This window comes from Protopterus annectens, chromosome 3.part1 (genome assembly GCF_019279795.1).
Source record: "Protopterus annectens isolate FY-2018-M chromosome 3.part1, PAN1.0, whole genome shotgun sequence".
NCBI lineage: Eukaryota > Metazoa > Chordata > Ceratodontiformes > Protopteridae > Protopterus > Protopterus annectens.
Window position 1 is genome coordinate 66,190,943 of NC_056732.1, and position 26,951 is coordinate 66,217,893.

General features: G+C 39.5%; 1 protein-coding gene across 1 annotated transcript in view; it reads left to right on the forward strand.

Annotated features, from left to right (window-relative positions):
• Positions 1 to 26,951, forward strand: part of TBC1D31 (TBC1 domain family member 31) — a 1,335,355-nt gene that overhangs the window by 1,059,976 nt on the left and 248,428 nt on the right. The window contains exon 19 of the mRNA XM_044066576.1: positions 21,161 to 21,355. Within this exon, the coding sequence (XP_043922511.1) occupies positions 21,161 to 21,355 (195 nt within the window). The remainder of the gene's footprint in view (positions 1 to 21,160; positions 21,356 to 26,951) is intronic.

Below are 26,951 nucleotides of genomic sequence, written 5' to 3' on the forward strand. Positions count from 1 at the left end.
GCACCTTAGAAAAGGGTACCACCACAGTAGATAAAAACAGAATTTTACTCAGGAATGTTTTTGGTCCAAGAAAAGATGGTCCTTGGAGAACAATCCTGGACTTGTTCACACCTTCAAAATGCTCGCCTTGCATCTGCTCTTGCCCCTTATTCCCCACCAGGCCATTATGGTAATCCTGGATTTGAAGGACACCTACCTGCATATTCTCATTCACCCTTGCTACAGGAAATTCCTATGTTTTTCAGTAGGTTCCTTGTATTTTCAATTTTCTGCATTACGTTTTGGGCTTTCCACTGCTCCCAGGGTGTTCACAAAGTGTCTAGTTTCGGTGATTGCCCACTGCAGAATACACAGCATTCAAATATACCCATACCTAGATGACCTGTTAATACTTCACCAGGACTGTCATATACCCTTTACCATCACCTACACTTGGTAACCAAAACCCTGGCAGACATAAGGTTCAGTGTGAACCAGGAGAAGTCTCACCTGACCCCTACACAAGACCTAGTCTTCTTAGGGTGCAAGATAAGAACCGACAAGATGGCAGCCTTCATTCCCTGCCGAAAGGTAAAAGACCTCACCCATTACCTCAAAAATCTTCTCACCCTTCAAACATTATCAGCCAGAGAATTCCTGAGAGCCCTGGGTCACATGACATTCTTGATACCCATGCTTCCTCTGGCAAGGCTGCATATGAGAAAATTCCACTGAGTACTGAAGACTCGTTGGAACCAACATTCTTACCCTCTGGATATCTCTCTCCCTTTCCTACCATGCCTGAAAAAAGAACTGGAATGGTGGATTGCAGCTATCAATCTCAACCAGGGCATACCCTTGCAGATACCTCCACCCTTACAGCAAATCTTTACAGATGCCTCAGACCTGGGTTGGGGGACAGTTCTACAACACCATCACAAACTAAGTAAAGTGCAGGAAGAGTGGTCTCCACTCAGGCAAAGAGACTACATCGATATCGAAGAGATGAGGGCCCTTTACTTAGCATTACAGATCTTCCAACAAGTCCTCCTACCAAGCACTTGGAAAGTAGTCACAGACAATATGACTGTCTTGTGGTGCATACACAAGCAAGGGGGGGCAAGGTCTTACCCTCTTTGCTGCCTGGCCATACAGATTTGGTCCCTAGCATCAACACCCCATATCCACCTGCAAGCAGTGTACATTCCGTCAGCAGAGAATGCAGTGGCAGATGCACTCAGCAAAATCTCTGCACCCTCTCACAAATTGATGCTTCACAGAGAGGTGTTCCTGGATCTTTTTTACACAAGTGGGGTATTCCTCGGGCAGATCTGTTTGCCTCCTCCCAGAACAGGCAGATGTGTCTGTTTTGTACAAGGGATCCACATCCCCAGGCTTGGAAAGTGGAAGCTTTCTTTTCTCTTGGGTGGGGATTTATCTTTATGCATTTCCCCCTTCATACTGATTCAGAAAGTCCTTCTGAAGATCCGGAGGGACAAACCAAAACTCCTGTGGGTGATTCCCTTTTGGCCAAGACAGCATTGGTTTCTCCTCCTTCACCTTTTAGCCAAGGGCAATCACCACAGGTTACCCCACCATTTTGACCTACTCACACAAGACAGGGGGTCCCTAATACACCCTCAGGTGACCAATGTCAGACTCACTTTATGGGTGATAGGGTTCTGATCCCCTTCAGACACCTGTACTTAGAGGACATACTCAGTGTCCTGCAGGAGGCCAGGAAAGCTAGTTGTTGTTGTTGTGTCTTTCGGCTTTTCCCGGTTAGGGGTCGCCACAGTGGAACTCCGGTCCGCTAATGATTGGCAGTTGATTTTTACGTGCTGAGTTGCCAGCCCTGACGCACAACCTTCAGCGAAGGTATGCCCATTCACGCATGTCTCCATGCAGAAGACGCTCTAGCTGAGAATCGAACCAGACAGGAGTAATTAAGTGGCAGAATGGAAAAGATTCTCCAGGTGGTGTCAAAAGAAAAACCAGGACCCTTTACTCATTCCTGTACCCATGGTCCTTTCTTACTTGTGTGAGCTTCTACATTCAGGACTGACTTACTCTTCTGTTAAGGTCCACTTGTTTGCCATTGACCACTTGTCTTCCTTTGGTACCCCCTTTGGCATCCAGGTTAGAGGTTAAGCTCTTTTTGAAAGGGGTCCTTCACATCAGACCCCCTCGTAAGCCAATTCTTCCTACAGGGGACTTAAATTTTGTCCTTGAAAAACTCACCTTACCTCCATTTGAGCCAGCTCACTCAGCATCACTAAAGCTATGTACCTGGAAAACAGTACTGCTGGTGGCCCTCACATCCGCCAGGAGGGTATCAGAAATTCAAGCCCTGATGGCCATCCCTCCTTACCTCATCATCCATAAAGACAGGGTTTCTTTCAGGACTAACCCTTCCTTCATGCCTAAGGTGGTTAATGAGCTATCCTTGAATCAAACCATTAACCTTCCTGTCCTCTTCCCTCAACCTCAAAATTCCTCTGAAAGAACTCTACATTCTTTAGATGTCCACAGACAACTTGGGTATTACCTGGACAAACCAAACCCATTAAAATGTCTGACCACCTGTTTGTCTCCTTTCACACAAGGGCCTTGGGAAAGGTAGTCTCAAAACAGAGTATATCTTCATGGATTTGAAAGGCTATCTCTGCATGTTTACTCCCTTCATGGGAAAGTTCTAACTGAAAATATGAGAGCGCATTCCACAAGGGCAGCTGCTTCTTTAGCGGCCTTCTTCAGGGGGGTAGACTACGCATCTATCCTGGAAGTGGCTACCTAGTCATCAGTCCATACATTTACCAGGCATTATAAAATAGATTTGGTTGAGCCAGAACTGGATTTGCTAGATCTATCCTACATGGTCTCATAGACCAAGGACCTCATCCTTCCTCTCAGGACATACCTAAAAGTGTTGGTACTCTCCCTACAGTTATGAATACTGCAGCATGAGAATAGAAGGACGTAGAATAGTTGTGTAAGAACTTACCATAACCTTATGTGTCCTTCTCGTCCATGTTGCAGTATTCAGTACCACCCCTTCATTTACCTGTTGGTCTACCTGATGTGGGACATCTCTCTCTCTCCCCATCACTGAAACCTCAGCAGCAGGCACATGCCTCCATGAGGCACCCTCTAGCCTGGTGTCACATATGGGTCTGAAATGTTTCCCCCTTTTCTACTTCCTTGCTTACCAGGGGTACTACTGTATGCGGCAGTGCATTCTGAAGTGGGTACATGCAGACGTCACTTTTATAGCCAACATCGGTTTATGGCTCTGACGTCAAATGTCATACGTACCCCTGCTCCTAAGACTTTGGTATACTGGCCAAATGTCCAGTGCTGCAGGCAGCAACCTCCCTACAGTTATGAATACTGCAATATGGAAGAGAAGGACATTTAAGGTTATGGTAAGTTCTTACACAACTATTATTTTTATGTATTTTTTTTTTACTGAGCTGGTTTTGGTAAAGTAATAGTGGGCTTTGGTATACATGATTTGTGAACTACAATTTTTTAATTTAATAATTTTTTATCAGATGTTTGTATGTTGCATATTTATAAAATGGTGCTTTATTGTGGTAAGTTTAAACATAGGTATTGGTTCTTAGTGTCAACGATTTAAATAATTCTAGAAGTTTTTTTTTTATTTTCTATTTGTGTTTTTCTTTACTTTGTACTCAATTGGATTCAGTTTGCTAGTTAATTGATTAGCCAATGATATTATTAAGACCGTTTAATAACCATTGGGGAAGTATATAAATAGGATTAGTGTGATTTATTTCATTCTGAAGAAGTCCATATACTAGGATGAAAGCAGTTAATTTTGAAATAAATGAAGAGTGCTGACACCTTTTTGCTCCAACCTGCTGTTTTCAGTTTTAGTCCTTGGTGGTTTTTCAGTTTTTCACATTTGTGAAATATGGTTTTACAAGAAACCGTGTCAGAGAAAGATTGGATTTTTGTTGACTTTGTTAAACTTGTTCAGAAACTAACAGATATGTACCCCACTTCATGTCATTAATGTTTAGAAGGACACTAAAAGAGAAAATAGGGGAAAAAAAGAAAAAGTATCTGTTAAGTATAACAATTTTGTCTTAACGATATTAGTATAAAATGTTTCATGATATAAATTGCATAGTATATAGTAAAGTATTTTCAGTGATTGTTCTATGTAATAAAGATACTAAACTGGTACTTTTTTTCCTTTTTTTTACTTTTGAGAATGTGGCATTACAATGTAAAAAGAGAAGAAAGATGGGACAAAAGCATATTGGCTGTAATCTTGGACTGGTGAGATGTAAAAGTGTACTGTAATATGTGTAAAATTTAAATATTTTCTTTTACTTTTGCATAGGTGAATGTCTGGATTAATGCCCTTGGCTTAATCTAATGACAATTTTTTTCTGCAAGCAAGTGGGTTAGTGAATAGTTTTCAAGCAAATAAATGTTTAGTGTCAGAAGTCTGGAGCTGAGGGCAGATGTACATTCTGTTCTTATGTTTCCATGGAAACAAGTTAACTAAATGTGAAGGCAATAAATCAAGAGATCTGGACACTACTGAGACAAATGTATAATTAAAGGTGCAAGGTCAAGCAGCTCAGTAAAAAATAAAGTAAAATTATTGGAAGTGAATTGGATTTTATTCCAGGATGTTTCTGGTTCCTAGGAAGGAGAACAGTGTATAATTGAATTTTATTTAAAGATGGCCAGTAGACTTTTTCTTCACACTAAAATGTTAATTTTTTTCTGAAAGCATACAAGTTGCTTTTCACATTTGGGAGGAAAATTAAGATAAGACAAGAACAGACAACAATTAGAGTAAGTAGAAGCACAGGCTGTAACGTGCATCTTAACATGGATAACCTTAACTTTAGGTTAGTTAATGCTTGTGAGTGCAGCTGCCTATTGGGACTGTTGCTCCTATCAGGAGGGTTAAACTTCATTATTTGATGATGTACATAGTTTTGTGTGCTTGTTTTAAGTTAATAGGTTATGGGGCTGTGTTTTTTGAGGGTTTTCATTGAAACAAAAACTCTTGTAAAATGTGACACAGGTACAAATGGAGATGAAAGAAGCTATGTAAGGATCACCTGCCAAACATTAATGGGTGTTGTGATGCCCCTGCACTGTCCCAGTAATCAAGGAGCCTCAATCCTCACCACATTGGGGGACATATACACTGGGAGGATGAGAATTACACACACAGTAAAGTGCAATTTCCCTTAAGAGCACACAGAGACCACAGTCAGTCTGGGGCTGGTTTCTCCCTCTTTTTCCAGATTCCCAATAAGACTCTCCACTGGTACAGCTATAGAGCTGAGTCCTTAGCCAGGGTTCTAAGCCAAGTCCTCCCAACACTCTCTCTGTCTAACTAGTGCTTCGTGTCCCTGACCAAGTAGCTGACACACACAGTCTTAGAGATTTGATTTATACATGCACACGGGCGCACACACACACACACACACACACACACACACACCTGGGAAAGGCTGGCACAGGTTTACTAGCTATGCCCCGTTCTACCCAGACTATAAGGTAGTTATCACTGCCACCGGAACCCCTTATCTGCTACTTTAAGGCCCTTAACAAAAAGTGCCCAGTACTACTGTGTAATGTTACTATAAATCTAAATGATAGTCTGACCAAGAGCAAGGCTTTTAAGAGTGGCCTGCATAGTGGTACCAAATAAATATGCAAGTGCTCTCAGAGCTTAAATATGTTTCACAAATATCAGCCACAAAGATAGGTTTAAGTATATTTAATAATAAATAATAAAAGAACAAGAGAATAATCAGTAAATCACAATAACTTCAGAGTTCAAAATCACAGGAAATATTTAACAGCATTGCACGACAGTCTCAAATAAATAAAGAAAACATCTAAGCTATACTTCACTATATTCCTGTCTGAATCTAAAAGAGTTGCTATGCCCTAGAAACGTACTTACAACAAGGCAAGGTGAGTGGATGTTTCCCAGCTGATGCTGTCAGGTCAAAGACAACTGCAAAATTCCCTCTCTGTCAGAGAGTTCTTAAATTAATATCTCAAATATTGCTGTTGGGATACTTGCAGGATGGCATCACTTTTGTCATCTGGCTATCCCAGGTGAAAACCCCCATTGCTAGAATTTGCCGGCATTTTAGCATCTCCCTGTGAAAAAATACATATCTGTCAAATCTTTGCAACTGCTGGAAGACATAAAACAACAAAACACTTAAAAAGCAATGCAGAAGACACCCTAGTTCTAGACATCATGTCTCTTTGCTGCATTGAAACTTTTATAGCACAATCATAAAGCAATTTAATTTAAACTATTTTCTTGAAGTTTTGCAAGTTAACCTTCTATGTTCTAGTTCCCGCTGTTAAAACATATACATTTATACAATTACATTTTATATACATTTCTGTTCTAAGCCAGCAGGGCATGCTGTGGTTACATTTTAGCTCAAAACATAACATGTAGTTCTAATATAGTGGTAACACAAGCAATTGCATCATGCTGATATTCAGAATAACTATTTACAAAACTCCAGATAGCTGGGCTGGCAGTATCTCCTTCTATCACACTTCTATATAAATCATATTAATATTCACAAATGACATATAATTATTTACAAAATTCCAGCTAGCTGGACTGGCAGTATTTCCATTTGTCACCGGTACACTAAATATATTATTCTGGAACATGAATGGCCTCACAGGTATAGACAAAAAGGTAAGAGTATTGAGTTATATTAAGAAATGCAGATTGCAGTTAGTGATGCTATAGGAGAATATTTGGAAAGAATTGAGCATGTGAATTGATAAAGAAAGGATTTCAAGGTGGATATTCGGCTGAATATCCGGGACAGAGGAAAAGGGGAGTACTTATACTGATTGCTAGAGGAGATGCAGTAGTGATAGAAGAGGGAAAAATGGTAATTTTAGATTTTTGGTAGCAATGGGCTACTGGCAAGGGAGGAGGATTATGCTGGCATGTGTTTATATTTCACATAAAACTGCTATTATGGAGCTTGACAAAATTTTGGCAGAAATGATTAGCTTTCAGCAGGAAATATTACTTATAGGTGGGGACTGAAACTTGATTTCTGAGAATTATCTGGGGGACCTAGAAAGGAAAATATATCAAGAGGGTAGATTTCTGAAGAAATTTGTGAAAATATTTTGTATTGAAGACTTTAATTCAGTAGTAGGAGCTCAAAGAGAATGTACATATTATTCTCCCAGATACAGTAATTGGGCTAGCCTAGACAGCATTTATATTCACAGAAACATTTGCATTTAATTGAAAATTTCAACAAACATCCAATAATTCTTTCAGATCATCCACTAATAACAACTAAGATAAAAATATAAGGTAGTGAAATACAAATGAGACAATGGGCACCACCCACCTACCTGTTAAAATGAGAAAGAATTTAAGGAATGCGTAGTAGAAATCATTCGAGCGTTTTTAGGGAAGATAGAAATTTCTTCAGAAGTTGTAGTTAGCGAGCAGGATAAAATGAAAGTAGAGTTTAAAAATAGGCTAGAACTAAAAGAAAAAAGATATAGTTAACAAGTAACAAGAATTATTTAGAGGGGCTGACAGATGTTGAAGTATTGCAGAATAAGGGGAATCTCAAAGCACAAGAAGAGGCGCAACTGCAGAGTACTAAAGAGAAAATAAGAAGTATTTGGATAGTATGCATGAGTTTAGAAAGACTGCTGTTAAGCAACTATTTTTTATAACTCCAGAGCACAAAAACTTAGAAAACCAAGTAGAAAGGATTGTTGCCAAACTTAGGGAGCCTATAACAAGAAAAATAACCAGGGACCCTGTAGAGGTTTAGAGATATTTTGGAAATTTTATGAAAATTTATATAAAACAGAGGAATATGGAAGTTAAGAAAAAACACAAATGGAAATGTTTATGGAAGACTTACATATGCCAAAGTTAGAGGTAGATGAGGCTAAACAATTAGTTAAGAGAGGAGGAGATGAGATAAAAATGGCAACGTACAGTCAGTCTTCAGGAATGTCTCCAGAAATAGATATCTTATAGATACGATTCCAGATACCAGCAAGTTCCTATAAAAAATCCTTCTTTGGATCCAGCTATAGCACCGGTTGAGTATAACAAACTTGCCAAACTTCTGCTATCCCCTAATGCTTTGGCTAATGACAAAGACAGCAGCGCTGTGGACAGATACAGGAAGAAGGTGTACACTTCTGCTATGTTTTCTTTCCATGCTGTTAACTATCATACTCATATGACCAAATATCTTTTATTTGTTTTGAATACTGTAATCAAGTTAATGTCAAATATGCTCGACTCTATTTTGTCCCTTCTAAATTCTGATAACCCAGATAGCTTGGTATTTGATTGAATGAAGTTATGATGAAGATGATGCATCTTCAAGAGCTGCTATCACTGGGTCTGTGTTAATGAAATATTCCTGGTTAAGGTTGCAGTCTTTGTCTGAAGATGTCAAGGCTAGGTTGTTAGCTGCACATTTCAAAAGGGAAATCCTTTTTGGTCTAGTAGCTGCTGAAAAGCTGCCAAAACTTGCCAGAAAGGGGAAAATTGTGAGGATTTCAAGCATATTATTCTGTCTGCTGTCCCTAAAGTTCCAAATAAACTACCCTTCTGAGGCTGGATTGTTCTTTTGTAAAGACCAGAAATAGCAACAAAAAGACAAAATGTTCTCAAAAAAGGAATACCAAGAGAAATACAAATCAGATTTCAAACGTCCAAAAGGTTCCTTTCCTGATAAATCAACTATCCTCCCCCGGTCCACCTAGCCCAATCCCCTCTTGCTGTTTCAAACAAGCTTTCTCAGTGTCTTCCTTTACGAAGATTGATAACTTTAAACCAATATGTTCTCAGCATTATAAAGAAAGATTACCAGTTAACTTAGTTACTACTGCCAACCCATTCTGGAATTCCTCATGTGCTCCCAAACGAAGAGGACCTGTTTTTTCCAAATACTGCAATACTGGATTTCTGCATGGAACTATAAAATTGGTTCCCCAGCACCCGGAATAACAATTATTTTATTCAAGATTCTTTCTGGTCCCAAGAATAGAGGGAAGTTAGACACATTATGGATTTATTAGTCCTTTTTCTTTGCTTGGGGTTTTCCTAAGCTGGAAAAAAAATCTGCCCTCCTTCCTTCTTAGGACCTGTTTTTTTCCAAATACTGCAGTACTGGATTTCTGCATGGAACTATAAAATTGGTTCCCCAGCACCAGGAATAACAATTATTTTATTCAAGATTCTTTCTGGTCCCAAGAATAGAGGGACGTTAGACACATTATGGATTTTAGTCCTTTTTCTTTGCTTGGGGTTTTCCTAAGCTGGAAAAAAAATCTGCCCTCCTTCCTTCTTAGGACCTGTTTTTTCTAGGTTGCCACCTAAATACTGTCTCCATTATAACATTTCTTCCTCAAGACAAGGTACAGTTTCCAACTTCATGCTTACAATCTCTCGTTTCCCTAGAAATGACCTCTGCAAGAGAGATTTTGATACCCCTGGGATACATGACTTCAGCCACACAAATGATACGTTTGGCCAGACTCCTTATGAGGAAGTTGCTACAGTACCACAAGTAAATTTGAGCATAGCATTGCCATTCCCTAGGACTTCTCAATTCTTCTCTTGCCCTTTATTAAAAAGCAATTCCTTTGGTAGATCAGCCAGATATCTCTCAATCCAGGGGTGCCCTTTCTGGTCCCCTCTCCCCGTCTGGAAGTCTCCATGGATGCTTTAAATCTAGCTTTGGGGAGGGAAGATGTTGAAGGAACATAAAAGTCCAATATATTTGGTCAAGACAGGAAAGGAGCTGTCACACAATGTCAATGGCTATACAATGTCTGTATTGCTTTTGGTTTCTAGGAACTCTTTTGAGTACCCACAGATAATACTACTATAATGCAGTACATCAACAAACAAGGAGGACTAAAATGTTCTGTCTTCAGACTTGCAGTGACAACCTATGATACAGCCTTTCAGCTCATTCTCTTCCTTCAAGCAATTTATATTTCCACAGAAAAGAATTCTGTGGCAGACAACCTAAGCAGATGGAAGGCAGACCTTCACTAATGGATGCTCATCTGAGATGTCTTCCTTCAGATTATTTATCAGTGGAGAATTCTTCAGATAGCTCTGTTTGCCTCTACTCTGAACAGGCAGCTCAGGCAGCTCCAGAGTTTCATACCCAGTGGCTTGGAGAATACACACCATGTCAATCTATTGGAAAAGGAAATTCCTTTATGCCTTCCTTCCCTTTCCCTCCCGATTCCAAAAGTTCTTTTGAAAATAAAGACAGCTCAAAGATGCTGCAGCTGATCCCATTTTAGCCCAGATAACATTGATTTTCTCTTCTTTTTCATCTGGCCATGGGCAATCACCAGAAGTTACCCCACAGCTTGGACTTGCTCACATAACAGAAAGCTCCGTCATTCATCCATATCTTCCACTCCTAAAACTAATCACTTGGATTATAGGATTTTGGCACATTTCAGGCACCTATTTTCAGAGGACATGCTTCAAATGTTACAAGAGGATAGAAAATCTGCAACAAAGAAATCTTACAGTTCCATATGGAAAAGGTTCTTTACTTGGTGCCAAAACAAAAAAAAAACTGTACCCTTATCAACTGGGTAATCCTTCTATTTTTTTCTTGTTTGTGTGAGCTGTTTAGCTCAGGACTGACATATTCTTCTATTAAAGCATATTATTTGTCACCCATATCTGCCTGTTTACTAGTGGAATCCCCCACTGTCTTTATGTTTTGAGGTAAACTAGGTTAGGTGTCCTTCACATTAAGCCACCAAGGAAACCCATTTCATATCCTAGGGGCATGAATTATGTCCTAGAGAAGTTAACTCATTCCCCTTATTTAACTGACCTCTTTCACCTCTTGAATGTTTTGCATGTGAAAAACTATTTTGCTTGTGGCCCCTTACCTCAGCAAGGAGAGTGTCTGAGCTACAATCCCTTATGGCTTTCTGATTTTTCTCAAGAACAGGGCCTGGTGAAAGTTGTCAGTGAAATGTCTTGAACCAGTCAGTTAATTTGACTACTTTTTTCTCTGGTCCTCAGAACCTGTGAGAAAGAATTTTACATTTGCTGGAAGTTTGTAGCCAGTTTTGAGTCTATCTAAACAAATTTAACACTAAAATCAGATCAGTTTTTAATCTCTTATCAGGATATAAAACTAAGTTTCCTGTCTCCAGGTGGATATCCTTAGCTTTCACTTTCTGTTTCTCCTTTCATTGCAAGTTCTTTCTTTCTTTCTTAAAATGCATTCTACCAGGGCTGTTGCTTTCTTCACAGATCAGGATTTAAAAAAAAAAACTTTTTAGAAGCAGACACTTGGTCTTCCATTCACACTTTTACCAAGCACCTTAAAACAGATGCCATGACTCAAACCACAACTGTTTTTGGCAGGTCAGTTCTTCAAGGGATACTGGACTCCATTTCTATGTCTCAGTCTTAATCCCAGGTAATCTAAAAGCTTTGAGAATCTTCCTATATGTCAGTAATACTGCAGCAGTAATAGTACAGATGCCTAAGGATTTACTTTAACAGTAGATGTCTGAATTGATAACTGTTGCAGTGTCTGCACCCATGTTCTTCGTGTTTCACTGTTGCAGTCATTACATTTGGGTAATCTGCTGGCAGGTTACCCTTAGTCGGCCTGAATTCCAAAGTCTTGGGTCCTACGTCGGTTGCTGTGTCCTCTTCCATGACGTCAGGTCGTCAGGGGTATAAAACATGCAGCCGACGCCATTTTCTTCAGTCTTTCTTGCCGCGCGGTGCCCGAAGCAGAAGCATTTCGCAAGTGCTGGTCGGCCGACTATGAAATATTCGAGTTTTAGTTTCAGAACCGAAGTCTTCACTAAAGCTAAGTACCCTGTTGGGGAAACTTTTTTCTTGCTTTTTACCAATGTCAGAAAAAGTTAATAATTGTATTACTTGTGGGAAGCAAATACCTCATAAGGATTTCCATTTATACTGTATTCCTTGCCTAGGCCCTGATCACAACGTACCTGGCTGTCGGTTTTGTGCTAGATTTAACCAACCCACTATTAAGCGTCTGTAATATTTTTGCATCAAAGTATTTTGGAAACCGATTTAACTACCCTGAAATGTCGTTGGATAGCAACTACCGGAGTACATAAAAAACGCAAAGAAAAGGACAGAGAAAGGCAGTCGAGATCCAAAACCAACGACGAAGCTTCTCTTAAGCCAGTCGCCGGTACTCAGTGAGGCGCTTTCGCAGCCCCTGATACCCGCTACCTTCGAGTCACAGGCCTCTACTGACACCCATGTGGAGTCCGGCATGCCGCAAGATACTCAAGGTATTGGACCGACGGATGTATCTCCCTCGGATGGATCTGGAGCCGCTGAGCAGGCACCGGCATCTGAGGGTGTATTCAGACCTCAACATTTGTATATCAAACCGACGACAGCTGCAAAACCAAAGACAAAAGCAACTTCTAAAACTAAAAAAATGATGCATGAGCCACGTGCACAGGCCTCTATGCCTAAAAAACAGATGATCAAAATGGCTGAAGACCTTATTACCTTGATCAGGGGTACCCATCCCCCTCCTGATAAGAGGCCTAGGCAAGACACTGATTATGAACCTTCAGATCAGGTTTCTATTTCTTCTGATTCCTCTTCTGATCAGGAATTATCTATACCTCCCTATGAGGAGTCTGATGCTGAGGAGTCTATTCCATCTGCATCTCCTCCTGAGGATTATTCATTTGGAGAAACCTTGCATACTTTCGGGGAGCATTTTCACTGGGAGAGTCAAGACTTCTCAGAGTCAAAAAAGAGGCTCAGGGATTTCCTTCTTCTCCCTCAGCACAGGCCTTTAGCCATTCCCCGTGTTTTAGACATTGTGGATGATGCGTTTTCGGAGTCAAGCTTGTTCCCTGACTCCTTACCTCCAGCTCCCAGTAAGCCTGACAGATATTACAGGGTCCCTGACTCACATAAATTTTTATTTAGAAACCCTGCTGCTGATCGTGAAACTATTTCACAGGGTCCAAAGGGAGTTGAGGCCTCAACAGCAAAAAATCCTACCCCCTCTGACAGAGATTCAAGGGCACTGGACAGATGGGGAAAAAAAGGTTTATACATCTGCAACCTTGGCAATCAGGGCCTTAAACTGTCAATTTCATATGCTTAAGTACCAACAATATGTTATGGGATTGCTGAAACAGAAAATTATGTTGATTTCAGAATGTGCAGAAAATAAAAAAAATTGCAGGAATTATTGCATGCAGCTGAACAAGTTGGAAAGCATACTTTGCAATGTGATTTTGATTCCTTAGAGGCCTCCTGCAGGGCCACAGTTACTGGATCTGTGATTAGGAGGCATGCCTGGTTAAAGGAGCAAAATTTACCTGATCATGTTCAAGCTAAATTGCTAGATGCACCTTTACAGCATGATTCTCTGTTTGGTATTAAGGCAGAAGAGGTTTTAAAGAAAATGGAAGACAAAGCTAAGTCTATGCAAACTGTTAAAGACTTCTTACAAGTGCAGCCACCAAGATTCAGTAGACACTGGCCTACCAAAAATTGGTCCTTTCCTGTGTCAGACAGAGCTCAAAGGGGCAAATCCAGACGCCCTAAGGGTTCCAGATACCAGGTGCAAGATTCATACAGGTCAAAGCAATGGGGCGCTTCCACCTCCAAATCTGGAGGAGATAAAGCGCAAACCTACAGAAAGCAATCCCAATGACTTCCCTCTGCCTTCACCAAGCACTTACCTTTTGGCAGCAACCACAGGGGGAAAATTAGCACTTTTTGCTCAAAATTGGCAGTTAATAACCCAGGACAACTGGGTACTAAACATCGTATCACAGGGATACAGATTCCATTTCCACACTCTGCCAATGGCAAATGGTTGGCCAGATCTGCCAAAAAATCAATGGGCAGAGGCACAGAAACAGGTTATGTCCCTCATGGATATGGGGGCCATTCAGACAGTACCAGAACAGGAAAAAGGACAATTTTTTTACTCAGGACTGTTCCTGGTACCCAGAAAGGACAAGGCCTGGTGGCCAATACTAGATTTATAGATTTTGAACACATACCTGGACATTCCAAAATTCAGAATGCTGACTTTGCAGCAGCTTCTGCCCATGCTGGGCAAGAATGCTTGGCTGGTGACTTTAGAACTAAAAGAGGCATACCTACATGTCCCAATAAGACAATCATGCAGAAGATACTTCAGATTCAAGGCTGGCTTAATGCATTACCAATTCTCTGTACTGCCCTTTGGCTTAGCTACTGCGCCCAGGGTCTTTACAAAGTGCCTGGCACCAGTAATTGCATTTTGCAGACAAAGAAGTATACAAATATATCCTTACTTGGATGACTGTCTCATTCAAGCAGAGAACAAGGACACTCTTCTTCGACACCTGGCGTTTGTGAAAAGGCTCATAACATGCCTAGGGTACACAATAAACAAAAAGAAATCACAACTGGTACCCTCTCAAAAGATAACATTCCTGGGTGCAAGCTTGAATACAACTTCCCGGATGGCTTACCTCACGCCAGACAAGCAAAGGCAACTGACTACTTACTTCAAACTGATGGCAACAAAAACCCAGTCTTCTGCAAGACAAATTCTGCAGGCTCTGGGCTTCATGGCATCCTGCATACTACTGATTCCATATGCAAGACTGCATATGAGGAAACTTCAATGGTACCTAAAAAGTTTATGGAGTCAACATTCTCACAGTCTGGAAACAATGATTCCACTCATTCCCGGCCTGCAACAGGAGTTTCTATGGTGGGCAAAGGCATGTCACCAAAACATGGGACGGCCATTCACTCTACCCCCTTCCAGCCAAACTATGACAACGGATGCATCAGATTATGCCTGGGGGGGCCCACATGACAGGAAGATGCATTCAGGGCATATGGTCACCAAAACAAATGCATCTGCATATCAACCAGAAAGAGATGCTAGCTTTTCAAAATGCCCTAACAGCCTTCAAGGACTTACTTCATCCAGGACAACTACTGATAAAGACGGACAACACCACAGTCATGTGGTATATAAACAAGCAAGGGGGCACACATTCATACCCCCTCAGCAGATTAGCCATGACACTGTGGAACACAGCTTTGACCTACCAAATACATCTTCAAGCTCAATTCCTGCCAGGAAAACAAAACACTCTTGCAGACAATTTAAGCAGAAACCTTATGGACCCTCATGAGTGGAAACTAAATCCACAAGTCTGCAGCATGATAACAGAGAAATGGGGGCAGCCCAGACATAGATCTATTTGCCTGTCCTCAAAATTATCAATTGAAAAGATTCTGTGCAAGTACTTATCACGGACAAGCATGGAAAGTGGACACCCTATCCTTCAGTTGGAAAAACCTATCAGTTTACACCTTTCCTCCTCTGCCTCTTCTCCCCAAGGTCCACCTAAAAGTCAGACAAGAGAAACCAAAGATGATACTAATTGCCCTGGACTGGCCCCGCCAATACTGGTACCCAATCCTAAGGAACTTGTCATAATACCCAGCTTGGACCTTGCCTCAAAGACCACAGCTACTGTCCCAGCAAAACAAACAGATCCTGCACAATCAACTACAGACTCTGAACCTGGCAGCATGGCTGATCATGTAGTCATACAAATAACACCTCTCAGTAAAGCTGTGATGGATGTCATTTTGGAAGCCAGAAGGCCTAGTACTAGAAAATCTTATGCTGACAAATGGAAGAGATTCTGTGCTTGGAATCAAGCACAAGGAACTGATACAGCAGAACCAAATATTCCTCAGATATTGCAATACTTAACTTGCTTGACAAAGGCCTGTCTTTCTCATCAATTAAAATCCATGCCTCTGCCATTTCGGCTCATTATAATACAGAGCCACCAATCTTTTCTCATCCTTTACTAAAGCAGTATCTTAGAGGAGCCAAAAATTTAAGGCCTCCTAGAAGATCACCATTGCCTGCATGGGACCTCAATTATGTGTTGGAAAAGCTCACCCTGCCTCCATTTGAACCAGCTGCTACCGCTGATATAAAGTTCTTGTCATGGAAAACAGCTCTGCTACTAGCAATTACTTCAGCAAGAAGAGTTTCAGAGCTGCAGACCCTCGTGGCTATATATCCTTTTATCATATTTTACCCGGACAGGGTATCTCTGAAGACAAATCCAACTTTTATGCCTAAGGTGGTTTCCAGTGTGGCTCTTAACCAAACAATTCATCTGCCAACCTTTTATCCAAATCCACAGAACAAGGGGGAGAGAATTCTGCATTCCTTGGATGTACACAGACAGCTAATATTCTACTTAAGCAGGACTAAAGCTCTAAGAAAATCTGAGCAATTACTAGTGACATATGTTGCAGGATCAGAGGGCAAGGCTATTTCAAAGCAGACAATTTCAAAGTGGATAAGCCACTGCATCCATTTCTGCTACTTAAACCATGGTAAACCTGTGCCCAAGGGCATTAGGTCTCATTCCACCAGAGCTGCAGCTACTTCAGTAGCCTTTCTAAGGGGAGTACCAACCAAAGACATTTTACAAAGCATTATCATTTGCCTCTTTACTCTAAATCCAGAGCAGGCTTTGGCACTGCAGTTCTGCAGGGCCTTATAGCCGCTCCTAATGCTGTTTAGCTCCAGCCCCCCAACCATAGCTTTGGGATTCTACCCAAATGTAATGACTGCAACAGTGAAACACGAAGAACATAGTACAGTTGTGTACACTTACCATAAATGTAGATGTTCGAGTGTATTCACTGTTGCAGTCCAGGTTACCCTCCCGCCATCCCCCTGTCATTCTGGAGTTTATCTTATACATATATATATATATATATATATATATATATATATATATATAATTTATTTATTTTTTTTTTGCTATCTTTTTGGGGGCACCTGACATCGGGGGCAAGAATAACTAAAGAAAATGGCGTCAGCTGCATGTTTTATACCCCTGACGACCTGACGTCATGGAAGAGGAGACAGCAACCAACGCAGGACCCAAGACTTTGGAATTCAGGCCGACTGAGGGCAACCTGCCAGCAGATTACCCAAATGTAATGACTGCAACAGTGAATACACTCGAACATCTACATTTATGGTAAGTGTACACTACTGTACTTTCTCCCTTTTTTTTCTGCTGTTATGAGTCTTGTTCCTTTCATTTTTTGCCTCATTTCTTCATAGTCTGGGGCAAGAATATTCTTGGAAACTTCACACCTGTTCATCCCGTTTGTACCAGTGTGTTCATCCCGTTTGTACCAGTGTGTTCTCTCATACCTTGGTCATGAGGCAGATGTACAGCACAAGATGAAGGTGTCCAAGCTTTGGTATACTAGCAGGGTATGCAGTGTCTTTGGCAGAATACTCCCACATGTCAGCAATATTGCATTAGTGATCAATTTGGACATCTACTATTACAGTAATAATTTACACAACTGTACTTTCAGCTTGATGACTAGGATAATTAGGTTTGTGACAGAGTCTTACTATGATCTCAGGTTATGTGGGAATTGTCTTTTGGAAAGTCTTCTGGCAAAGAATGGGAAGAATTTCATGTTGAGAAGCTTGTATAGCATGTAGAGAAGGAACATGGTGGTTCTTCGTATAATGAGGAGCCATTTGGCATTTACTAGGGTGTTGTAGTAGTGTTTTATCTCTGGGAAGAGTGTTATAAACCTGCAGATGCCTTTGGAAGTTGACTGGAGTATAACAAGCTTGCTTGACAAACTGAAGTCTGCATAGGAAAATAGTATTTTTTATGAGGCATGTGCCAGTCAGTGTACATATTCGCACACTGCTTGCATTGCCCTGCTTGATGAGGCAGCCACCATTATTCCACCCCCTACTGCTGAAAAGTTAGCCTGGATGACATTTGATACAGATGAGTAAAAATCTCATCGTGCTTTACTGTAAGAGTCTTGAATACCTCCTTTTATGGGCACTACATCATACTTTATTTTTCTTTTGCGATGCCATTTCATTTAATTATTGAAAGTGTAGTTCATGTCAGATTTCAGAATTGCTGCCTTTAAATCTAGGATTCTTTTTGTCACTCTGTGTTATAGTCCTTGAATTATTAAACAGCTTTCAAGACTAAGATGTCTATGTGTAGGAGGTTCTTAGTGTTAGGTTTGCTAGCTAGTGATGTTTTGATCTACATTTTGACGATCTGAGGTACCACCTTTGTAAGTGATGAGGCTTAGAGGGAATGGGCTGAGCATTTGGGATAGGAAGAAGAGCTCCATTTGATGATGATGGCTTGGACTATCATTCATTACAGATCATTTTATTTTACTGAGACTGCCTAACGACATGGAGTAAAGTACTTGCCTGTATGCTGGTTCTGAGCAGCAGCCCTTATCCAGAGGAGGGGACAGACCGAGTGAAGTAAGAAAGAGGAAAGAACTAAGTGGCCGTAGCCATCTTTGGTCAAGTGGGGAGAAAAATGTCTTAGCAGTTTTCACTGGAGACACTGACTGAGACCAGTGAATGAAATGAAAAGAGGACCCCCCTCCCTGCAAAATAGATCACAATTGATTGTTGAATCAGTTGTATTTATACATTTGGGATGTTGGAGCTAGAACATTGTATTAATAAGAATAACAAGCTGTTTTCCCACAATGTCATAATAATCTTGACTCCCACTTCCCAAAAAGGAGAACCGGATAAGTATAATGGCACTGGATGAGGTGTGGCCAAAAAAATAAAGACTATCATAATTTGATGAAACAGATGGACAGTTTTCATACTAAAATCATCCACTTAGAATGGTAAAAGCACACATTTAGTTCTTTTAATCTTGGAAATTGCATTTATTGAAGCAGAAATGTATATACGTGTGTGTGTGTGTGTGTGTGTGTTTGTGTGTGTGTGTGTGTGTGTGTGTGTATGTGTGTGTATATATGTATATGTATATATATATATATAAATATATATGTGTGTGTGTGTGTGCAAGTGTATGTATATATATATATATATATATATATGTGTGTGTGTGTGTGTGTGTGTGTGAGTGTGTATTTATGTATATATATATATATATATATGTACACACACACACACACACACACACACACACACACACACAGTGGATATAAAAAGTTTACACACCCCTGTTAAAATGCCAGGTTTTGTGATATAAAAAAATGAGACCACAATAAATCATTTCAAAACTTTTCCCACCTTTAATGTGACCTATAGCCTGTACAATTCAATTGAAAAACAAACAAAATCTGTTAGGGGAAAAAATGTAAAAAAATAAAAAACGTACAATACACTGGTTGCTTAAGTGTGCACACCCTTAAACTAATACTTTGTTGTGTGTGCACACCCTTAAACTAATTCTTTGTTGAAGCACCTTTTGATTTAATTACAGCATTCAGTCTTCTCGGTAGAAGTCAATAAGCATGGCACATCTTGACTTGGCAATATTTGCCCACTCTTCCTTGCAAAAGTGCTCCAAATCTGTCAGATTGCGAAAGCATCTCTTATGCACAGCCCTGTTCAGGTCACCCCACAGATTTTCTATTGGATTTAGGTCTGGGCTCTGGCTGGACCAGTCCAAAACTTTAATTTTCTTCTGGTGAAGCCATTCTTTTGTTGATTTTGATGCTTGCTTGGTGTCATTGTCATGTTGAAAGGTGAAATTCCTCTTCATCTTCAGCTTTCTAGCAGATGCCTGAAGGTTTTGAGCCAAAAGTGACTGGTATTTGGAACTTGACTAAACCACCAGTTCCAGCTGAAGAAAAGCAACCACAAAGCATGACATTGCCACCACCATGCTTCACTGTGGGGATGGTGTTCTTTTGGTGATGTGAAGTGTTGTTTTTGCGCCAAACATACCTTTAGTTCAACCTTGGTCTCATCAGACCATAACACATTTTCTCACATGCTTTTGGGAGACTTGATGTATTGTTTTGTAAATTTTAGCCGGGCCTGGATGTTTTTCTGTGTAAGAAAAGGTTTCCGTCTTGCAGCCCTACCCCATAGTCCAGACATATGGAGAATATGGGAGATTGTTGTCACATGTAGTACACAACCAGTACTTGCCAGAAATTTCTGCAGCTCCTTCAGTGTTGCCGTAGGTCTCTTGGCAACCTCTCTGACCAGTTTTCGTCTTGCCTTTTCATCAGTTTTGGAGGGGCATCTTTGCAACGTTACTGCTGTCCTGTATTTTCTCCACTTTTTCACTGTGTTCCATGGTATATCCAATGCTATGGAAATTTTTTTGTACCCTTCTCCTGACTGGCACTTTTCAACAATGAGTTCGCTTTGATGCTTTGTAAGCTGTCTGCAAACCATGGCTTTTGCTGTAGCAGGCAACTGAGTAAATGTCAGGAAAATCCTATTAGGACAACAGAACTTTATTTGGGGTTAGTCAGAGTCTCTTTAATTGACGGCAGATATGTACTTAAGAAGACTGAATGAATGCTGTAATCAAATCAAAAGGTGCTTCAACAAAGTATTAGTTTAAGGGTGTGCATACTTGTGCAACCAGCGTATTGTACGTTTTTTTATTTTTTATATTTTTTCCCCTAACAGATTTGTTTGTTTTTCAATTGAATTGTACAGGTTATAGGTCACATTAAAGGTGGGAACAGTTCTGAAATGATTTTTTGTGGTCTAATTTTTTTTATATCACAGAAACCTGGCATTTTAACAGGGGTGTGTAAACATTTTATATCCACTGTGTGTGTGTGTGTGTGTGTGTGTGTGTGTGTGTGTGTGTATGTATACATATATACACATGGTCCACGTCAGATGATCGAGTTTTCAGAAACTCAAAATTATACGGTTGAAACCGTATGATCGAGTTTCCAAAAACTCGAACATCAAAAAAAACCCCACAAAAATCTACCTTTTTTACGTTTTATGTATACCAACTCTGACATTGCACTACAGTGAGGGAAAGGGTAAATTTCTCGATCTGCACTGTACCGTGATGTGCATTCAAAAGCTTCAAGTTTTCAAAAACTCGATCATATGGTCGCGACCATATGAATTCCGAGTTTGTGAAAACTCAGTCAACTGATAGGGACCTCTATATATATATATATATATATATGAATACACACACGCGTTTCTGTTAGTTCTCAGAATGTATATAAACTGACTTTACATTTTTATTATTTGTTCCCTAACAGGTGACTTTGGGTTCTTTGGCTGAAGTTGATCAGATGCACATTGATTCAGACTGGAAAACCCAGATACTTAATAAACAGAAACTGGATGATTTAGACAGAGAGCAACGGTACATGAACATAACAAGGCTTACTAATGACATTCGAAGAAAAGAGTCAGAAGTATTAAATATGATAAAGGAAGTTGAAGGAAAAAAGGTATGTACAGTGAGAAACACTGGTAATATTTCAAGACACAAAGAAACGTACTAGAATTTCTGCATAGGAAAGTAGCTACTTTTGATAGAAGGAGAGCTGTTTGTACATGACAAATATTTTTGTATATCCTGTGTATTAATACTTATACTAGATTACCTAGGTTTGCTTAGTGGCTTGGATGGCCTGAGGCACTAGCAATGGAGGGATGATCATTTGTCTAGGCATTCCCTGTGGGGAGGCAAGGTCCATAGAGGGAAAAGTAGCTCTTGGACATAACAGGTGAATGCAGCGTGGAGGATCAGTGGGTAGGTCATAAAAAAAAAAAAAAAGATCCCCATGGTGGGTGGAACTGGCACAATCCCTCAGGATGCCCTGAGACTTCTACTTTGGCCCCAGTCTTAGAATGGAGTCTGGGGATTGTAGAAGAGGCTGATAGAAGTCCATGGGCTGCAGAAGAAGCTGGTAGACCTGATGATGGATAAGGGGGTAAGCCAGAGACAGAAGGGGAAACAAAGCAAAATACTTGGATTAGATTTACAATGAATAAGCCATTTTATGCAGCCAGTAAAACTCTATTATGTATTTTACATGTTACTATGAATAAACTAAAATGTTAGTAAAATATTCGCATCAAATAATACATTAAAATGAAGTGAAATCTGCATTAATCAACAGGTCAACTAAACTTTCTATGTATTAAAAAACTTGTTTTAGTATCTTTGATGAATGCAGTAGAAGATGATCCAGAGGTTCAGTCAGAATGAGACTGTGGCAAGCACCAAGACAAAAAAATTGTGGGCCAGTAACCATATCCAAACTTTGAAATGTCCCTTTTTTTCAGGTGATACAACAGCTGAAATAGAGCCACACAATATGCATAAATGGGTAGTATTTACACAGCCTAGGGAACCAGTGACATGGTGAGAAAATACTGTATTCTTAATAGTTCAAAAGAAAATAATGAAGGCATGGACATTGTACTGCCTATGAGGCAAATGGCAGTTGATCTTGGATGAGGAAGAATAGCATTTAAACTATTTTATGGAGAAGGGGAATTTTTTCCTTGTGTAAAATATTTTAGTCTAGTCTTTTCATATCATTTAGTTAAGAGAAGTAGTAGTAATAAATAGAAATACAAGGTGAAGCAGATAATTAAATGACCGATTGAAAAAAAATGTTATGTTTGAGGAAGGACTTGGACTTTAGGTTCTGCGTTGGGCATGGAAGATGGATTTGTTCCCACTCTTCCTGTTGCACTGGGAAAGCAACATTTTGAGACAGCATGATGCAGATTTTTTTTTTTAACCAAGTGAGCCGGGTAGGCACAGCAATATATTATCAAGAGTGACACTGAAGTAGTAGTTGTGTACGTTTTATTCAAACATAAAAATATTGATCGCTTTTGTCCCTACTAGACTGGGAATTTCATTAGAATACAAATATACACACACCAGATCACATATAAATACCTACTTCCATAATCTTAATTAACACAATTAAGTAAAACAAGGTGCATCATATACAAGAGGAATAGTATGGGTACTACAGCCTGTGGTCCATGTAGTCAGTGTTCCTTTATTATAAAAGAAAAAGAAATTATTTTAAACAATTTAATTAAAAGTTAAGTAGTTTTTTTTTTTTAAGGGAATTTGTACCACTTGTAGAATAGTATATTTAGCTAAATGTGAAAGCTGTACCAGTTATTACATTGGAAAAACTGAATGTGCATTAAAGACACAAATTTATGGACATGTACATAACACTCGTAACAAAAAGGAAAAGAATGCTCTATATAAACATTCCCATGTGTGTAGTTACTTTAGCAATTTTGTGTTTGGAATAATCAAATCAGTGTTGAATCTCGGGGGGGGGGGGGTGACTGGAAGAATTTACTAAGTAACAAAGAACTTCAGTGGCAGCTTAGGTTGGCTGCAGTGTTTCCACCTGGCTTAAATGATGCTATATTCATTGTACCACTGTTAAAAATAAGGGCTTATAAATTATAGAAAGTGTAGATACTGTAGCGATAAATGATGGTTTTAATAATTGAAATGAACTACGTTTTCTTAGGCACTTTCAACAATCAAATTAATGCTTTATTGTTCTTTTAATAATAAAGTTTGATTGGAATAAGGTTAAAGAATAAGGGTAAATTAAATGTGGGTAGGCATAGGGTTAAAAAGCTGAAGCTTTGCTTTAATTATATATGATGCAGCTTGTTTTACTTAATTGTGTTAATTAAGATTATGGAAGTAGGTATTTATATGTCGTCTGGTGTGTGTGTATGTTTGTATTCTGATGAAGTCCCCAGTTTAGTAGGGACAAAAGCACTCCATATTTTTATGTTTTAATAGAGTGGATTTTAGCCTCATCTTTGGTGTGTTGTTATTTTTTTGTTTTTTCAGTTATGTATTTATTGTAACTCCCTCCACCAGTTTTATTCATTTTTTACCATATAATATGTGACTGACATATCATTTAGTTATTTCTTAGTCATTAGCAGCTTGAGGCACAGTTTCAGAGGGCGTATTCTGCTGTTATTGATAGTACTGCAGTGGAATAGTTTACTTCAAAAGCATGATAAATAGGGACTGGACCCCTCCAGTTATGGTACCTTGTCATCCGAAGCTTGCATTGATAGAGCTGCACACAGGCAGTTCATCAGTTTTTTCCTATCGCATTGTTGGATTGAGTTTGACTGCAGCATACCTTTTGCCATTGCAGAATTTATTTAGTGGTTCACCTTTCCAGTTGTGTTGTTGACTAAATTGCTTTTAGCAATTCAGCACTTAATTAGTCTTCAAGCTGAGTCTTTATTTTCATATTGCTCATAAAGACAAAACATCATTTGGAGCTAGTATAGTCACCCCTCAAAGTTCATCGGTTGCTTGGGACCAGTTGGTAGTGTGTACAACTGTGTATACTGCAGCCACTCTGATGTGATGTTTACATCCATAAGAAAGCTTTTCCTTTTTAAACATCTTTTTTAAAATCATCTCAGTTTATATTGCTTCATGAGTTCACATGCATTAATAAACAAGAAAAGAAACCATGATAACCATTTCCAAGCTTATTGACATGCAGTATGCGTGTTTTCTTTTCATCAGCTGTTTCTACTCCAACATTACTTAAATTGCTTAATTGATGCCTACCCTTAACCTCACTCATCCTTTTCCTTCTGAGCATAATTTGTAGGAATTATGCAAGCAGAATGTAATTTAATTTATTTCTACGAAATTTGCTACATCCCTTTTGTATAGATCCCACCTATAGTTCTTTTTGTAGTATTTGTAGTATTCAAATATTCCGTTACATTTGGTATAGATTTTGATTTCCATTTTCTAGTAATTGCTTTTTTCATTACCAGTCACATTAAACTTCGAAAGGCCTTAGAGCATGTCTAGGCAATTCAAATCCTATATCTGAGTTCAAAAGAATAATTTCCTTAGTTGTTTCCCTTCCTTTTGTAATTCCAAGACTCCTAGTTGTAAGCCCTAGAATTAAAAAAGAAAAACTGTAAAAATACAAGAGAACAGCAAATGTTCTCCTTTAAAGTTGTGTTTTGCAAGGGGGCAAGCCCACTTCCCCCCTCTGTACTCACACATACCATCTCCAAGAATGTCATACCACAGAGAAAAGGGGATACTTTGAAAAAAACATCAGTCTTGGACTTGATATATGTATGTCTGCATCATCACTTATTTAGTCTTGGTCTTCCAGTACTCACAATAACAAATCTAGGAATATCAAACGATTGTTGTTATTACCATTTGTGCTCCCTTATTTCTTATGTCAGAATACTGTGTAGGGAATTTTTAAAATCTGACAACTCATTACAGTACCAAATATATCTTCCAGGTTATCACTGTCCTCCCTTTCTGTTCCCTATCATATCTCTTGCATTAGCCGTCTACCTCAAGAAAATTCCTTTTTAGTCTACTTGGAGTATCCTCTCCCCTGCCAGTAATTCCTTACCAAATCTACCATGTCTGTCTTTTTTCCTCTTCTGTCACTGTTGGAGCCCATCTAACAATTGCTGTCATTACTCTCCTTTTTCTTTGCCCTTGATATTCTGCTGAATGTGCACCCTGCAATCTTTTATTTGTCAAATTCACATGATCATTTCTATCCATGTGTGTCTTGCAACATTGCTATTTGCACATAACAGTTATTAACATAATTCAGTACTCCTTCCTTTTCATTTATACCTATAAGTTCATATGATCTTCATATTGATCACTGATATATGCAGTAGGCTTAACTATATTGGTTGTATCCTGCCAAGCATATAATGGCTGTACAGCTTTCAAACTTCAGGGGAGCTTGCACATGCCCAAACTGTCAAACAGCTCAAGCTGAGCTGACAGTTTGGGTGTGAAGCCTTTCAGAACTTTACTGCAGCTGAAGAGTATGCTCCTCTGAGGATTTTGGGAATCCATAGTCCTTTATGCTTTTCTTTTCTGGATAGATAAGTTCCCTTTTGGGGGGAAAACCTTCCGTTTTCTTAAATTTAGTTAATGTTTTATTACTTTCCTCTTCAAGAAAGTTATTTTAGGGCTAGGAATGTTGTTATTTAATGGACTGTATTGAGACTGCAACATTCTTTTAAATGGAACAGTTAAAACTACTGCAAACTAACTATAAAAATATTTTCTGTGGAGAAATTGTGTTTATTTTTCCATTGTGGCATTGTCATAGAGTTTTAAAGTGCTTTTTGCTGCTTTTTTTTTCTGTTAAAAAAGTAATTTTTGTGCACTGGTATTTTTACCAGTATTTGCTGTTTGTCTTCCCTGAGAAACGGGCCCCATTTTCAGCTTGATCATGTAACAGACTACCTGTCCCACTGTTGGTCCTTCTTCTAGCCACAAAAAGAAAAAAAAAAAGCAGAACAGCCTTTGCCATTACAGCAGGCAAGCAACTTGCCTCAGCCACAGGTGGGTGACTGATGTGGCCATTTATTGTACCTCAGACCACTCATCAGAGATTATCAAAAAGTGTGATGAAACAGACAAGTTGATCCAGGGAACCTCAGAGATTTCAGGCCCCGTTTACCAAAATTGTTCAAGGGATTTTCTTTCTCCTCATCCAGTTTTGTCAAAAAACAGAATAAATAGCCTCAACAGAATTCAGGTAAACAGATGTTTAAGAAGAAATGGCAAGGGGTTCCAAAAAAGTCTCAAACCGCCCAAAATCAAGTACAATCAAAATCTGAATGACTGTTTGAGACTTTGTGACCCTCTCCCACCCTGGCCGCTTTTTTCTTCAGGAAAGTCTTAATCTCCATTTTTGACTTGGCAGCAAATAGTTTCAGACAAATGGGTTCTGAAAATCATTCATCGAGGGTATGTATGGCAGTGGAAAGAAATTCCTCATTTCCAGGGGTCATTCCTCATGCTACAGATCAGACTGTTATTTCCACCTGTTCTTAATTGCATGCTGCCCCAAGGAGTGATAGAATCAGTTCCACCTTTCCAGGTGGGGAAGGGGTTTTATTTTAAGAATGGTCCTAGTGTCAAAGAAAGAAAATGCTTGGAGACTAGATGTCGTGTCTCACTGTTGCAGTCATCACATTTGGGTTATCTGCTTGCAGTAGCCC